Raw genomic sequence first — 16,891 nt, 5'->3', positions numbered from 1 at the left:
AAGTGAACAAAGATGGGTTTTATGTCTTTACATGTATACCAAAAGTTTATGGTTACATTGTCTTTTAGATCTAATACTTGATATTTGATAAAAATATACAGTTAAAAGTACATTAACGGTGACACTACGCGTTTGTTTCTTTATAAACTGAAAAATATTAATAATTTACACCTGGAACATTTAGAGCTGGAATTGGTACATTAGTTCTAGCGAACTTTCATCTAGCATAGTTCTTGCCGATTGCTTCAAAGGGAGTCTTCGAAGTCAAATTCTGACCATCTTATGTTTTAGCCTATATTCCAGTGACCGACCGTAAGAATATCCATGTAAACTTTCAGTATAATCGGTTGAATAGTTTACGCGTGGAAGCAAAGAAAACAATTATAGTATGTATTTTTTCAAATAAAATAGTAATATTATAATGAGATTAGATGAAAAAAGAACTCGTCATGGCGAATACTTTCAAATTTAAAATAAAACTGTATGACATGATGAACTATTACTATTTTAGTCCATCCTCCACGAATAAACCATCTGAAAAATGTGTAACAACGTCGAGACCAAGCTTGAGGTATACGTTTACTCACCTAGTTATCAAAGACACTAATAAAGCAATAATAACGGCACCGCAATAATAACAGTAATAATACGGTGATTTAACACTCGATTACTGTATCGCATAATTTAACACGTAGCGTCCATGAATATTCAATCGGCCACTTCCTAGAACTATGAATGATTCAATGTCTAAGTGAAGAGATTAGAACGTGTTTGCCTTTGACATAAATATTAAAAGGCAATTCCTTCTTGATCTATGTAAATTATAATAACTTTTATGTGAAGGGAGTTAAGCACCAACAAACGCTTATTTTTACATTTTATTATTCTACGACCGTTTTATTTGAACTGTGATATTTGTACTTTTAGCCTTTAGATTGAATCAGTACTACAAAAACGTAGAAACCAACCTAGGCGCTCATGAATGAACAATGCTAATTCATTGAATACTATTAATTTTCTAGTTAAACTCTACACCGAAAATCTTTACAGTGAAAATCTCAATTTACCTTTAAAGTTTTTGAAACAAATGTTTTGTACTATATGTATAATTTTTAATATTATTGATATTTAATGTCCTGCCTTAAAAGAGTAATCAATTTAAATTATTTGTTATTTTGAATTTGTAAATTGAATATACCTATGTTATCATTAATTTTTTTTTATAACGTATAAATTACGAAATATATTGATCCAAACATTCCCTGTTGCATAATTATGAATGTGTTTGTAATAGGCAAAATCTGAGTAGGATTAAAGAAAATTAGTACAATTTGTGTACATAAAACTGCGACTTTATAAGAATTCTACTAAGCCATTTTTTATGGACTAGTTTGCATGATAAATGAAGACCGTATTTGATGTAAGCTATTTTCTGTATAACTTGAATATCTCCGTAGAACTGATATTGAAATTAACAGATCATAAAAGTTCATCGCTTGACTATATGAGTATTGGCAATCACAACTAAAAACAACCTCTGCTGCGCAAAAACAGAATTCATTGAGTTCGATTTCTAGCAACTGTGACGATTTCAAAATATAACTGGAAGAAGAACGAAACCATTATGGCTTATTAGTCTATTTGTAACGCTTCTGATTGTTAGTCAGTTGTAACTAAACAGTTAATTTGTGACTAACGGAACATTCTATTCGGCTGTATTTTTAGAGGTTAACGTCACGTCGTCATGACTCGTTTGGACGATTCACCGCGTATAAATGGAGCACGCTCTTCTTGCTTGTACGGACACGTCAGAACATGACGAGCTGGCAACGCCGCACGGTACCGCACGTAACCACTGTCACGGTCCATACAGTTTTTGTGGTCGCACATTCCGCTACGCTGAGTGAATACGCTTTGTAATCCGTCAAGATTTGTAGGTTATCTTCTATGAATAATGATACCCACTTCATATTTAGTGGAGCATATCGGAAACTGCTATGACTTTGTGATTAGCAGTGATATTTACTGGGAGGTGCACAAAGAACTGACACATTTTATCTTCAATTTTATACATGCACCAATAGGAAAAAATAAAGTATCGATATGGCCACCGTTTATGGCTTTGCAGGCGTGAACTTAAACCATTTTGCTTTTTTTCCAAAGAGACGAAATTGAAACTAGGGAAGATGCACAAATAACTGACTCATTTTACCTTCAAACTTTAAAATAAATGGTAACATTTGTACATGCAGAAATAGGAAAAATAGTGTAACGATAGAATAGCGATATGCCCACCGTTTATTACTTTGCAGGCATGAACTTAAACCAGTTTGCTTCTTCCCAAAGAGACAAAATTGAAGCTACGGAAAGCCCAATTTACTTCCAGTAGATTGGTGCTCCACCACATTTCCATAACCATGATCGGCATGTTCTGGAGGGCAAATATCAAGATCGTTGGATTGGGAGGGGAGAAGCGAAACAATCACCAAGGTGTCCAGACTGAACTTAACTGATTGCAAAGCGTTAATTAAGAAATGCTGAAAAATGTTTTGACAGGAGAATGAATTTTGATTTGATAATTGCAAAGCCATAAACGCTGGTCATATCAAGATTTATTGAATACCACTGAAAGCTTTTTGAGTTGTCGTTTTTACATTTCTAAATGTGACCATATAATTTGAATTTTGTGAATAAAATGTGATAGTTGTTTTGGACCTCCCTGGTCAAAAAATCGTTATTAATTACGAGCAGAAACGTTTTAATTTAGTTTTAAAGGACTATAAATTTCGGGGAGTGGCAAATGCGTGGAAGAAAGTTTACAAACATAAACTTAAATAAATTTAAACGCTAAAGTAAAAAAAAATATATAAATTCACCAATGAACATTGAACCAATTAAACCAATAGTAAATATAGAGCCAAAAACGAAGATTTACTTGTATCATTGCTAGAATTAAAAAGGCTCGTTTTGTATACGTTACTTTGTCTGCTTTGAAATTAAACAAAAAATGTAACATTCTAATTAGATTCAATTCTTTAATTTTATACGGTTATAATCTTTTCATCACACTGTGTGGTGATGAAAAGATCAGCTACTTTCCAATACAGCTGATATCTGCGATAGTCATAGTTTCCCACGTAACTTTCCCTATGTAAAAATCTCTTTCCCAATATCAACAACTTCCGGTGATTCCCTTATATGTTTTGACAGTTCTATGTTCTAACAGCTGATTTTAACACTAAAATTAACAATAAAATTGTATGATATTTTTACGTTTCCTTATAGAAGAAAACTTACTAGACAATAAAATGTCAGGTAATTTTTTTTAAACATTCCATGTGCTTTTTTGCATCGTAATTAAAATTATTGTTGAATACTCGTCTCGAAAGTTCTACTACGGGGCTGGATGGAATTTTCCAATGTAATATGCCCCCGCAATGGGTCCCTTTCGAGACTAGTAATGACGTGTAACAATTGTTTACCTCCAAAACAATTTAAATACAATGTTTACAGAAACAGAAAAGAAACCTAGGCAAAGGCCTTTTAGGGAAAGAGTGGAGAAATTCTACTACATGCATTGATACATTGTGTGTATATGAGCGGGAATAAGATTCAAGAAGAAAGTTTTCCCAGACAATTTGCCATTTCATCTGTCTTAAGTGCAGCTAACGACTACTTTTAAATGTCATAAAGAGAAATCAAAGTAAGCATAGGATAGAAATATCACTCGATCAGGGAGACGACGAGAGATCACGTGACCTAGAGGTCAGGCCGTGACTGTCAGGACTCTGGTGGTGTGCTTTAATAACCTTAATTATATCTCGCGGCTTCTGCGGTTACCGTCCACTAATACCGTGTCATCGTCAGAGGTGTGGTTCTTGTAATTATAGAATATTTTCATCATGTACAGTAATTTGTGGGATTGCAGGAGTAGAGTTCCAGAAAAAGGTAACAATTGTTTATTCGTTTTCAATTCAAATTATTTTTCCTGCAGAATTTCAATTATTTTGTGAGGAATTTATCCATTTTACTGTCCTCCACAAAGTTTTTAATTTGTGATTCTGATGTAATGAAATAATTTGAACACAATTCCTACACAAATGTATTTGCGAAAACGTTAATTATTTACTTTTTTGTACCCTGTTATTAAACATGAAAATAAATGGATATGTATGCATTCTATGTATTAATAACTTAAAAACACGACGAGCAATCATAAAACTACCATATTTCATACCTATCGATTGATAGATATCTTATGTCTATTTATAGAAATATTTTATATCCATAAAATAAAATCTATCTTGCTTTTTAATATGGAATGCTTATTAATTGTGCTTAGTTAACAAAATGGTTAGAACCAATTTTTGTTTAATATCGCGAAAGCCTTTAATTTCTGAAATGTTCATTATTTGTTGTGATAACTAGAAATGAAATTTTTGTTGTAATAAAACTGTGTTTTAAAAATAAATCGTATAAATACATTATGAACAATAATTTTGTACCTCTCAAAAACTGTTGAAACAGTTTTATAATTTTGTTACGGTACTAATTTTCAAGTTGAAAACTGCATAGGTCTTTCTCAAATTTAATTCTTCTACGAATTACAAGATATGTATGAGTTTTAATATACATGCGTAATCCAAGTGTTGAAACAACTCACTATAGTTTTATTGGGATGGCTCTTTGTAGATATTACAAATAAGTGAATTCGTCTAACATTTTTCAAGAATGAGTTCTATTCGATCTGATATTTGCGGAAGCCTTTGTTTAAAACTACGATTTGAATGTGTAAAAACCCTCTGTTGGGAAACATTTTACTAATTGAGGAATTTCCAGGTTTATGCCAAGAGTTCAACTTACACTTTCTTTTCAATACGGTTAATCTTCTATGGAAGATAGGTATTTATTTTTCTTCAATATATTTTATAAATTAGCAAATTTTATGAAATTCTCTTACTTTTTACTTCTTTAAATGTATACAGTTTTTCTAATACAAAATTCTCAGAGTGCCTCTTAATAAGTATAAATTCGTAATAGTGTACAAATTTTATAAACAGTGCAATCATGTATACAATCATTCTCTATATGTGATCAAAAAGAAAGATGTTAGGAAAAAATTAAAATATTATAGGGTGATTAAAGGCCAAAGATATCCCTATCATTGACGGAAGAATTTTAGGGTACCATCTTGAATGAGTCCTATTTCAAACAAAAAGTGAATCGCTGGTAATTTCTAATGAAAGAAATATTTGTGGCTATACTTTAAAAATTAGGCATTTAAATTTTTATATATTACACAAAATTGTTGTTTAGTAATTTCAACACTAAATGCATTGTTTGGTGTTCACATAAATCACCACATAATATCGTATTAGAAATAAGTTCAATATAAAGTCCGGTATTATTGTTTTCAACAAAATTAATCTTTGTAAATATCTGAAAGCTATCTTTATATACGACTCAAATTAGTGTCGTTTTGTTATTATCTACGATTAATCCATTACCGTATAAGGACCATCATTACTTTCTTGTAATGATACCAATTGGAAAATTACATCTTTAAAGGAAGAATTTCATAAACTACAAATGATAGACTACTAGTGGTAATTTGAGGTTTCATTGGATAGTTTCTCCTATTAATTGTACATTTTCGGTTTATATGAAGATTAATAAAGAACATCCAACTCCATTTCGAGATTATTTCTTCAGAATGTTTCATTCTACAAATAAAATACTACATTTATTTGCTTAGTTGTCCAATAGTTTATAATTAAAAATTAACATTTTAAAGGTCAGTATAGTTAAATAAAAAATATAACGTTTAGTTCAGATCTCAGTTCAGTAGTTCAGGTTAGATCATTTCTTCCATTTTCTAAAAGATTAAAAAATATCATTTATCATATTTTCTACGTCTATCTTCCTTAAAGTAATTTGTAATACCAGACGTTTCTAGCTCAGCACGAATAATTGAAGTTCCATAATGAGTCAAGGCAATCTCATTACAGTATGACACGGAGTATTGATTTATCTTAATTATCCAATGCCAGAATAACTCGGAACGCTTCATGATTAGATAGGAAAGTTTAATCATTCCCCATAATTCAACTACACTTTTTTAATTCGATTTTTTTATAATCTTGACATTTTATGATACATATTTTAATTCACATTTACGTACATGTACGTATTATAGCAACATAACCAATAGAAAAGAATCTGCTGTAGAAATACACTTGAAAAAGGTAAAAACAAAATTTTCCTGCCTTGCATCGGATTAATTACATTTCATAAATTAATGTAAAAACATTATTAAACTAACAATCATATTGAAAAACATTCAAAAATTTAATAACTAATTTAATCCACGATACAAGTTATCTCTCTCCTGTGCAAACTTGCTTCGATATCATCAAGCATGTTTTGTATTATTAAAAGGTAGGAATACCTTATACCATGAGGTGTCCCGTATTAGGGTTCGCTGAAGTTGCGTGTTAGATTTAAGGTCTATAGCTCATTCCAAGATACATGAGTTACTATATCACATGATAAAATGTATGATTATACTAAGTTTTTACAAGTTGTATTTATTAACCAATGTTTTCGTTGCCATTATGGTTACCCATATGTTCAACATAAATGTTCACTAATTCTCAACCAGATCCCAAGGAGTTATATACACCATTCGACTCGTACTCGAGATATCGTGTGGACACACAGACAGACAGAAATTTTCAGCCTCTAAAGTGGCAACAATTTCACCTTACGCTTACGCTCAGCCAATAATTACGTATGAACGGAGGACAAAGTTAGTAAATTCATATAATATTCGAAACCCAATTATTCAAACCATTTTATTTAATTCACGAACTTTGTAAACGATTTCAGTGTATTTAAATATATAAAATATTTTCAAAAATATAGATTCCTATTCTTAGTTCTAGTCTATAAAAGCATACCTTTGGTTCGTCAGGAAATTTTATGTGAATATATAAACTATACAGTGTCTAAATCATCTCATTGTGTTCTTGAAAAAGATATCTGATAATTAAGCGATTTTCACGACCCATTTCCCTCCCACACTTCCTTAAAAAAAACCTTTCCAGCTCGTCACCTACCCGACCCACGAAACGGCAACTTGATACTTATAATAATACCATCGCATGAGTGGCCAGCCCTCGCCTTCTTTGTGGGATACAGTTACGTCGCTTCCGACTAAACTGTCGCAAATAGTCATCGTGGAAGAAATAGACAAGGTAAGAGTACGCCACGCCACGTGTCACGTAACAGGCTTAGCTGAGGTTGCATGCAACGTATCATATCTATAGCACATTTCGTTTTTGGGATTTCCTAAGGACAAATATACAGACAGACAATCGTGCAATTTCTACATTCCCCAGCAGACAAAATAGACACTGTCTCAGATTACTGAATAATATGCTTCAATGAAGACCAGTCTAATTCCATGGTTGGACATGGACCATCATAGAATTCATTTTTGTCTACGTAGAATTGACGCTTCTTGCAAGTCAAGTCTAAAGGTTCGTTTCCGAAATATAGTAGGGACAGACGAACAGACAGACACAAATGCAATTTTTCCAGACCCTCGAGTAATAGCAATTCAACTAATGTTCTTCAGAATTTTTACTTGCAGGTATCCATATTTTTTAAACCGTCCAAATTAATATATCTATTGTGGATGCCACCAAATTTGTATACAAAATAATTACTTACTTTATATTTTCACCATATATCAAAAAAGTAGTTCTACGCACTAATAGAAAATACAAGTCGTTATTCTCTAACCAGACTGCAAGATAGTTTACGCCGTAAAACTGACACCATTGGAGAAATTGCGCATCTAATCACTTGGGTAATAAAATATGATACTTTCCGGGTTCCACTTTCCGCTCTTTCAGCCATAATGGCAAGCTCCTGGCGAGGAAAGTCGCGCCTTCACTGCAGGATACTTTCCCGATCATATTGCTCCATGACCGAACTGCAATTTACATATCATTTGTCACAATTGCCCAACAATCAGAGGGAAAGGTCCCCGGTTTGGAAACCGCTGTTCTCTAAGCCGTGTTGAAACGACAGTTTCATTTTACTTTCAAGTAACGTATAACCGCGAACACAATCCCTAGGAGCTCTCTCCACAGCTCGGATATAAACTGTACGTGGTCTGCAAGTGCAGACACCCGTAACTAAAGGGAGGCGGCCCGATCCTTGGCCACAATGGTCGCTATGTGATGGAATGCGTAGTGGCGCAGCCGATCCTTTCTTCCAGAGACCACGGTGCTCTAGCATGTAATATTTCTTTCTTTAACCATATTGAATAACACTATTCTTGAGTGTATTTTCTGCAAATGAGGCCTGTCATACTATATTCGATGAAGATTTGTGTTAAGACACTACACAGATCTACAACGTGATTAGCTATGTATATACATAACAGATCAACGAACGTTTTAAGGACCTAACAGGGTGTAACAATCATAACGTTGTCATTCCGTCTCTATGCGTGTTCCTCGTAGTCCAAAAATAGCACTATTCATTATGGGATGAAAGAACAGTTAATCCGTCCTTCTGTTAATCTTACGATGGTTCTTGATGGAACAATTTTAGAAACTTTAAACATGGTACGCAGATTCTCCTTCGACCAAGATAGAACCATATTGATTTTGGAGCCATGAGGCTCTCTGTCATTCTATCTGTCCGTCTTTCCAAATGTCAAAACCTAGGAACTTGAAACACATAGGTTGCTTTTGGTTAAAGGAAGAACCTAGGGTCAAAATGCGAAAGACAGTCCTACAGCATGTCTGTTCGCGTATTTTATTACTCTTGATATGAAACTTGTACATAGGTTATTTTCGGTCCAAAGAAAAGATAAGTAGGTGTGTGATTTTTTAAAATTTAAAAACAAATTATGAGAAATACACCGCATGATGCAATATCTTTACTTAGTTCAAGAGAATGTAATTAGAAGCAGAATGTAGAGCGAGAATCACGCAGAGAAATGGAATTGAGTTCAACGGACGAAATTAAATAGCAAGGAAGACTGAACTTTACCGAGGAATTGGTGTTCAGTCTTTACAACACCGAAATTGAGGTAAAGGTGGTTAAGAAAGGTGCCTAATGAGGTGTCTACTTGTTAAGTGGACGATAATGCCGGCGAAGAGCATTCTCATACACACGCCATAAATAGTAAATTGTGAATTGTGAATAAATTGACATATGACGGTGCAGTCCAGGCGGGGTCGACCGACCATATGGAGCGAGCTACTCAAGCAATACTTCAGACACAATTACAAACAACCTAAACAGTGAGAGACTTAATTGGAAACATTGAGTAGTTTTACCATTATTTTAAGTTAAAAAGGTCTTCAACATCATTTAACAAGGCCATTACAGTGTAACGGCAGAATGTCGTGGGGTCTCTGCAAAAACCAAGAAGTTAACCTGTCCAAAAAAATATTCAATGCACTGTGAACTTTTCTGTGATAGCACAAACACGATCAATGATTTCCTTGATAAGTTGAGGCACCAATCAATTTCTTTAAATGACGTAAAAGGATTTGTTAAACAACAATGTTTCCGCTGACTAGACAATCAAAAATTTCTTCAATTTGACCTCCTAAACCACCAAATTGTTTTGTTTTTAACTTTAAAAATTTTATTTTGGTATTGTAACGGACAAACTGGTCTAATTGTTATTTGCCGATAGTTTAAAGTTGACTCGGATTGTTTTAAGATAAAAATACTTTTACACAGAATTGTAATAAATTATAATCAATTTAATTACCTTGCTACTTTTATTTTGTATTACAAGGCCTACATTATTAGAAAATTTACTAATATAAAGTAGACTATAACGTCCTACGTATGTTGAGTCAAGGAAATGCAATTTTCAATCAAATTAGTTTATTTAATAATGTAATAAGTAAAGAAATGCAATTTTCAATCAAATTAGTTTATTTAATAATGTAATAGTAAAGAATATACACTACCATAAGCATTTTCAAACATTTCTACGAAGGAGGAATATTTACGTAATATAAAATGCAATGAAGTAACGAAGCGTCTAAAATAATAAATTATTTCAACGATGAACGTCGCAAATAATGAAGATGACTTGAGAGTTCTTGCTAATGTAGAAGCCGTGCCGACAGATGTTGACTCTATAGAAGTATATTACTTAAACTTTACGACTGTCTTGACTAATGGACTTGGACCTAAAATGGCCGAGAGACTCTTAAGAGACTGTGTTTAATCCAACAAGACATTTATAATTCAAAGTAATTTCAGTGGCACGTTAAAGTTTTGCAATAATAATATTTTCTATTGCATACTGAGCAAATATAGTTTTATAGTAGTTCAAAAGCATCGAAACATAATTTAAAATTTATTCGGTTGAAAATCAATAAAGAGGACGCGTAAAGAATGAGAATTGTGTAAAAGAAAACGGTTTAACAGTGCCTTCTCTCTATCAAGCTGTGCTAATTAGATAAGCCTGAGTTATTTTTAGAGAAGAAAGCTTAGGTAAATAAGGAACAAAGAAAAAATAGTTTATGGTATAATTTAAAACAAGTAAGATGGTCAGTATATTTATGGTATAATTTAAAACAAGTAAGATGGTCAGTATATAGTTATAAACTAAAAGTTCTCACGTATACTCAAAAGATCCTTTAGTTTTTTTGTTTAGATTGAATTGAACAAAGAATTATAGAAATAGAAGGTATTTAGACAGAAAGCACTCAGTACATAAAAGTTTGTCTGACCAGACTACGCGCTTGCCATCTGCTATCAGGAGTCCACGCCACTGCACTTCCCCGTCTATATTTACGACTTCCTCTGTCAGGAACGTCTGGAATCTCTGTACAAAACCGATGTTATTATTTAACATCCGGTTATTTTACTATCCATGGAGTAAGTTACTATAATAAATCTTTGATCTCCACACAAAGTTTTCTTTCACAGTTCTTCTCTTAGTTATTTTGCGCCAGAGACGTATACGCCGGATCTACACTTACACATACGTACATACAATATATTATATACAGGTACAATATACATTTTTAAGACCTTGAGAAATTTATTGTTCTGGTTGTCTGGTTGTCAGAATATTCGAGAGAAATTTAATATCCTTGGTCGTATTGATATAGACTAAGAATGTCAACTTTATATTTCTCGATTAATGTAATACATTTTTACTTAGTTTCTCGGGTTGAAAAGAAATGTTTACTGTAATGTATATTATCACTACGATGGAATACACCTAAGGCATAATTGCAGTATGACTCCTCTAAAGTGCTACTTTTTGTATCATGACGACGAATTGCTTGTGTTCTCCTTTAATGGTTTCGTACTGTGGTGAAGGCGGTGCAATCAGTTTTTTTTTTTATGTTTTTCTATTTAACGTATGACTATAAGATAACAATATTACACTCTAAACACTTTACGCCCTTTATCTAGACGTAGAAATTAGGAGACGTTTGATTTTAAAGATCTTAATAAAACACATCCAAACACCATTTTCCTTGTGAATTTTTCAAATATTAAACATTTAAAGATAGTGATTTTTATATATCAAAAGTAAAAATATCAAACGATCTAAAAGTCTTTGGGTGCATATAAATGATATGCTTAAAATAAAGATATCTCCTATGGCTGCTAAAATGTTAAACCTCATGCATATTTAACTGTATAATCTTGGGATATGTAGCATTAATTTAAAGATATGGCCAATAGGTACCCAAAACATTTTAAATTTGTTCTACTTTTTTATTGATTATTTAAACAAGTAATTTCAAACATTTTAAAATTGTGTTGTTTGAATACTAAAAAAGGAATAAACTTTACATAAAAAACTTAAATGCGTGTGGAAGCGTAGTTATCAAACCTTAAAAGCTGTACATCTCTTGTATATCTCCCATACAGCTACGATCAAAAGTGAGAACGTAAACATTCAAGTTTAACATTGTTCTTATGAGGGACAACTCGTCTTTCTACAGCGGTACAGTACAGTACAGTACAGTACAGTACAGTACAGTACAATACAGTACAGTACAGTACAAGTGGACAGTTCTGATAAAAAAACCCCCAGCCCGGACAAGATTTTAACGATGTTATCTTTAACTGAGAGACATTCATCTGCAAAATGTAATACGTCCTGTTCCCCAAGGGTACAGTTGGAGGAATTTAGCTGTGCTCGTGCAGCCCTAATACTACCCTTTCAACAAACAAACGCTATCTGTGTGGCGGGTTGCGTTTACGTGCTAGCCGCTGAGATGAAGGCGCAACAATCTCTTTGACGACTTTAAACTCACGATTTTGATTTACAAATAAAATTGACAAATACGTTATTTTCAAAAACACGTTAGACAGCACTATAACAACTGAAAAACAAGAATAAGTCCTATTATTCCTATTATTTGGTTTTCTCTTATTATTTAATTCCACCACAATCAGCACTTTTACAAAACAGACTGATTTTAGCGAGTGTGGTGAGTTATTCGGGCCAATACGATTCCTGAAAAGAGGGTTTTACCCTTGAGTCACAGGAAATGTTTTCGGGACGCAGCGCATAATGCTACCCCGCCACCCCTCCCGCCCATCACCACACACTCAAGGACACGCGCACAGCTAAAGTCCTCAAACTGTACATATTCCAATACTTTGGTACAAACTAAGTACTAATTATTGTGTAAATGTTAACTCAAAATTGCACAAGTGCTGGGCTACTTGTCGCCGGCCCGGCAGAATTGAATACGCTATAACTTTTGTTTCTGAAGGGTAAAAGTTGTAACACTCTAATTCAAATTAAGTACTAATTATTGTGTAAGTTTGAACTTAAAACTCCACTTCGAAAAGTCCCGAGCTGCATGTTACTGGGCCGGCAATGGACCAATTCAATATGCTATATCTTATGTTCCTGAGGGGTAAAAATTGTAATACTATCGTTCAAATTTTTACGAATTGAGTAGTAATGTTTGTGTAGGCTTTTAACTCAAAATTCCAAAGGTAGCCTCTGGAACATGAATATCCAACGCTCGTCACCGTGCCAGGTCTCCAAAATATTAAAATTGTATCTACGTTTTGAAGGTTTGAAGGATCTACCAAGTAATCACCTCCTCTCCTACTTAGAGCAATTCCTAAGCAGAAATCGTTTTACCCGAGAGATGTCCTTGGTACGAGTGTGATCACTCAAGATAAACGCTGGCTTACCTCCAGAAATGCGGCACGTAGCCGGGGCAGCTGTCTGTGCGGCTGGCAGACACTGGCCGCACTGAAGCGCCTCCGCCTCCACTGAAACAATCACAATGTTACATTCAGTTGATACATCTAGACCATGGTGAATGTGTATCCTCCCACCATGCTTAAAAAGAAGTAAAATGTAAAAGGTTTATCTAAATTAAATGTTTGTAACAATAAAGCAATAACTCTAAGCACGATAAGCTATTTCTCCCAGCCCTATTTCGTATATATATATATATATATATATATATATATATATATATATATATATATATATATATATATATATATATATGTAATTACAATAAACATTGAAGTACTTTTTGCGATTAAATGTTTATTGAAATTAAAACAGGCTATTGCCATTTATACAATTTAATGTATATATATATATATATATATATATATATATAATATATATATATATATATATAGGTAATGTGAAAAACGCCTATTGTTATCTTCAACAGATTTTTCTTGGTAGTACGATACTTCAAAGTTAGGTTTCAAATACCTATAGCTTTCCGTGGAATGATAAAAAATGTTGTATTTCTCCAGTTTGTAAACAGGAAACATTTCCAAAAAGCTCATCTAGGACGGTTTTCCTGTTCTTAATGTAAAGCTAGTATTCCCAATGGATAGTTTGAAAACAATAAGATTTCGGACATTTTTTTAAATTTTTATTTGTTACAAAAACTGACGTTTCGAAATTGATATCCTATTCTTGAGTCTTTTGACCGGCGTGTAGTAGTACATCAATACACCGTTTTTTCCGTAGTTGTAGGTATCAAGCTCATCTCCTGTTTGCTCTTTTCTCAATTTAACGCTGGTTATTAACCATTTATAGAGCATTTATCCATTTCAATACATCATCACCACTGTAACAATGTAACATAATATATAGCAATATGTTCCACATTTTATAAAGAACCTAGAACATATTTAATTTCTTCAAAGTACAATAACAACTTGAAAAAATTTTATTATACTAAATCTACCAACACATTTAGTTTTAAGATAAATACAGCTTAGAAACCTTTCTTTCATCATTCAAATCAGGAGTTTTGAAAATCGAAGTTTTAAGATTATTATTTGGTCAAAAACTGTTAAATGTGAATCAAGACTGCATAATTCGTTTTACTGTATTCATTACCTTCATCCCACTAATTATCATAATGTAAGACTATTTTCAAACTGCAGTGTAAACGATTTGTCTGTTAGGTATAAACAACACCATTAAGAAATTCTCATAGTAGAAGAAAACACCAGTTATAACAAAAAGTATAGCTAAGTTCATAAATCTGGAAGCAATTTTGTAAACAGCCCAACAAAGTTAGTGTGGAGAGGTTTTTGCCGCTGTCTCTGAGTCAGGAAATCCTCGAATACATCTTGCTGTCACCAACATCTGCTTATTTATTCATTCTTCACTTTGGAGCTAAACCATACTAACTTTGAGTACACTAGTCGAAGTTATTTTTAACTAACTAATGTTCTTAAAAAAACATTTGGCTTTTTAACAATACTAATAAATACTTAATATCGTATTAATTACACCCATTAATCTATAACTAGACACAACACACTTATTAGTTACAGAACTGTCTACCAACATGTTCAACTATTATTCCTGAACCAAAAATAATCAAAATGTGATGTTCAAACCTTCAATAACTCAATAATTACCCGACTTTTAGATGTGGGGACACAATTTCTGCTACTGACCAGTTTCAATTACAAACTATATTCAATATTCCTACCACCAAATTGACTGCACACTTCAGCTGTCTCAATAGAGTTAACCGCATATCTCTAAATTTCTTTATGGTTGTATCAGTCTCAAGAATTTTACCAACTGTGTATTCTGTTTGAATAGAAGAACTTACGTTACATTTAATAGCAATCATATTCAAAGTATTTTTTTGTGGACTACAAACTTTTTGTACCTATTTAATTACGTTTTATCCAGTGAAACTTAAATCTTAAAAATTCTTAAGGATATTATCATCAAAATACAACAATGCAGCAATGCAAAATACAACATGCAAAACAAGCAGTGCTCTCATATAATGACAAATTGATATTGTTAAGTACTTAGCATTTAAAAATTAAATTATATCCCTTTTTATCAACTGATTTACACCTGATATAGTTTGTTTTTTAGTTGCCTTCACCAAATATACCAAAATAACTGTAACTCTCGTCATATGTCGTTTTTAAGATATTAGCGTTTAAATATTTTAAGGAACCACCATTGCAGAAAGGTTTGTAAAATACTTGTTGTGTAATCTGCGTTCACAGATTAAAACTTGTTAAGTGAAACAATAAAATAGTGACTTTTCGGGTAATTATTGCATTTTTGACATGTTTAATATTATATTTTGATTTGTATTTTGACCATAAATAGTACCTAAAAAGGTTAATAGACAGTACTTGGACACCGTGTATATTGAATTTAAATTAAGGATATATGATGCCCTATTGTTATAGTGGATAAAGTTTATTAGTAAATAAATTAGAAATCCGACATTTAAAAATTAACCTTTTGAGCGATAGTATTTTGAGTTCAGTTCCGATATCTATCTGTTATTTGTTATCTACTCAACCCACTAACATTTAATATTTATTTATCTTGTTGTTGTTTATTTTTGCAGTTTATCTTGTTGTTATCGTCCATAAGGACGATAATTTTTTAAACACTCTGACATATTACTAGAAAACAATCACTACTCCAATTTTACTCTCTTTCGTTTATTTCTGATTCTTTTGTCGTAGTTGAAACAAAACAACACACATTTCATCTCCAACAGTTCAGCTCGGAACCTTTGATATCTAAGAACTACCTGCAGTCACAAAAGAAGGTCAGACGATCGTCCTATAAAGAAAATTACAAACTAATGAGACGTTCTCAGCTTCATTTATCACTCGACGCCAGACTTTTGTCTGCGCTTAATCCTGGCGGGCTTCTCTTCACCACCTCGCCGCTACCATCATGATCCCGATCTCACTTTTATATCTAATATAAGTGATCATCATTTCTGTAGTTATCGCCAGATCATCAGATCAGCAAATGGTTGCAGTGGATATACGCGTTATGCTAAATAGTAAAAGCTATTTCTTTCTACAATGAACTCGTTGTACTTGATGGAGGATATGAGTACAAATAATGGATTGGAAAGGAACTGATAGACAATGGAATAACTTTGTTTGCTTAGCTCCTATGAAAGAAACCTCCAAAAACATTGACGAGTTCTTATTTCAAAATGATGCCATAATAATATCAATTACTTTATTTTGAACGCGTCTCCTTGACAATGATTATTACAAAATTGGTTTGGCTGAGAATTGTAAATCTATTTCAAGTTCGTTGGCCTGGGAATCGAGTCCAAATGTGGAGTGATTCCCTACATTCGCTGAAATATACCAACTAAAAGCGTGTATATTTCAATACAAATGTGTGTAATGTCAGACAATTAATTCTTGTAATAATAAACACGTATGCGTATTTATTAGGGTAAGAATAATCGCATTCAAGAAATGTTAAAAACAAAAACTGAGGTATGTTTAACACAAAATATCAAATTTATTTAGAGGCACAGTAGGAGGCGTGACTGTTTATAAAACACGATGCATAACTAGG

The 16,891-nt window shown here is 32.8% G+C and overlaps 1 protein-coding gene across 1 annotated transcript in view; it reads right to left on the bottom strand.

Moving 5' to 3' along the window:
• Window positions 1–16,891, bottom strand: part of LOC124355116 (protein espinas-like) — a 360,974-nt gene that overhangs the window by 322,222 nt on the left and 21,861 nt on the right. Inside the window, exon 2 of the mRNA XM_046806074.1 lies at window positions 13,225–13,305. Within this exon, the coding sequence (XP_046662030.1) occupies window positions 13,225–13,305 (81 nt within the window). The remainder of the gene's footprint in view (window positions 1–13,224; window positions 13,306–16,891) is intronic.

This window comes from Homalodisca vitripennis, chromosome 2 (assembly GCF_021130785.1).
Source record: "Homalodisca vitripennis isolate AUS2020 chromosome 2, UT_GWSS_2.1, whole genome shotgun sequence".
NCBI lineage: Eukaryota > Metazoa > Arthropoda > Insecta > Hemiptera > Cicadellidae > Homalodisca > Homalodisca vitripennis.
The sequence above is the reverse complement of the archived record's forward strand: the minus strand, read 5'-3'. Positions and strand labels throughout refer to the sequence as shown.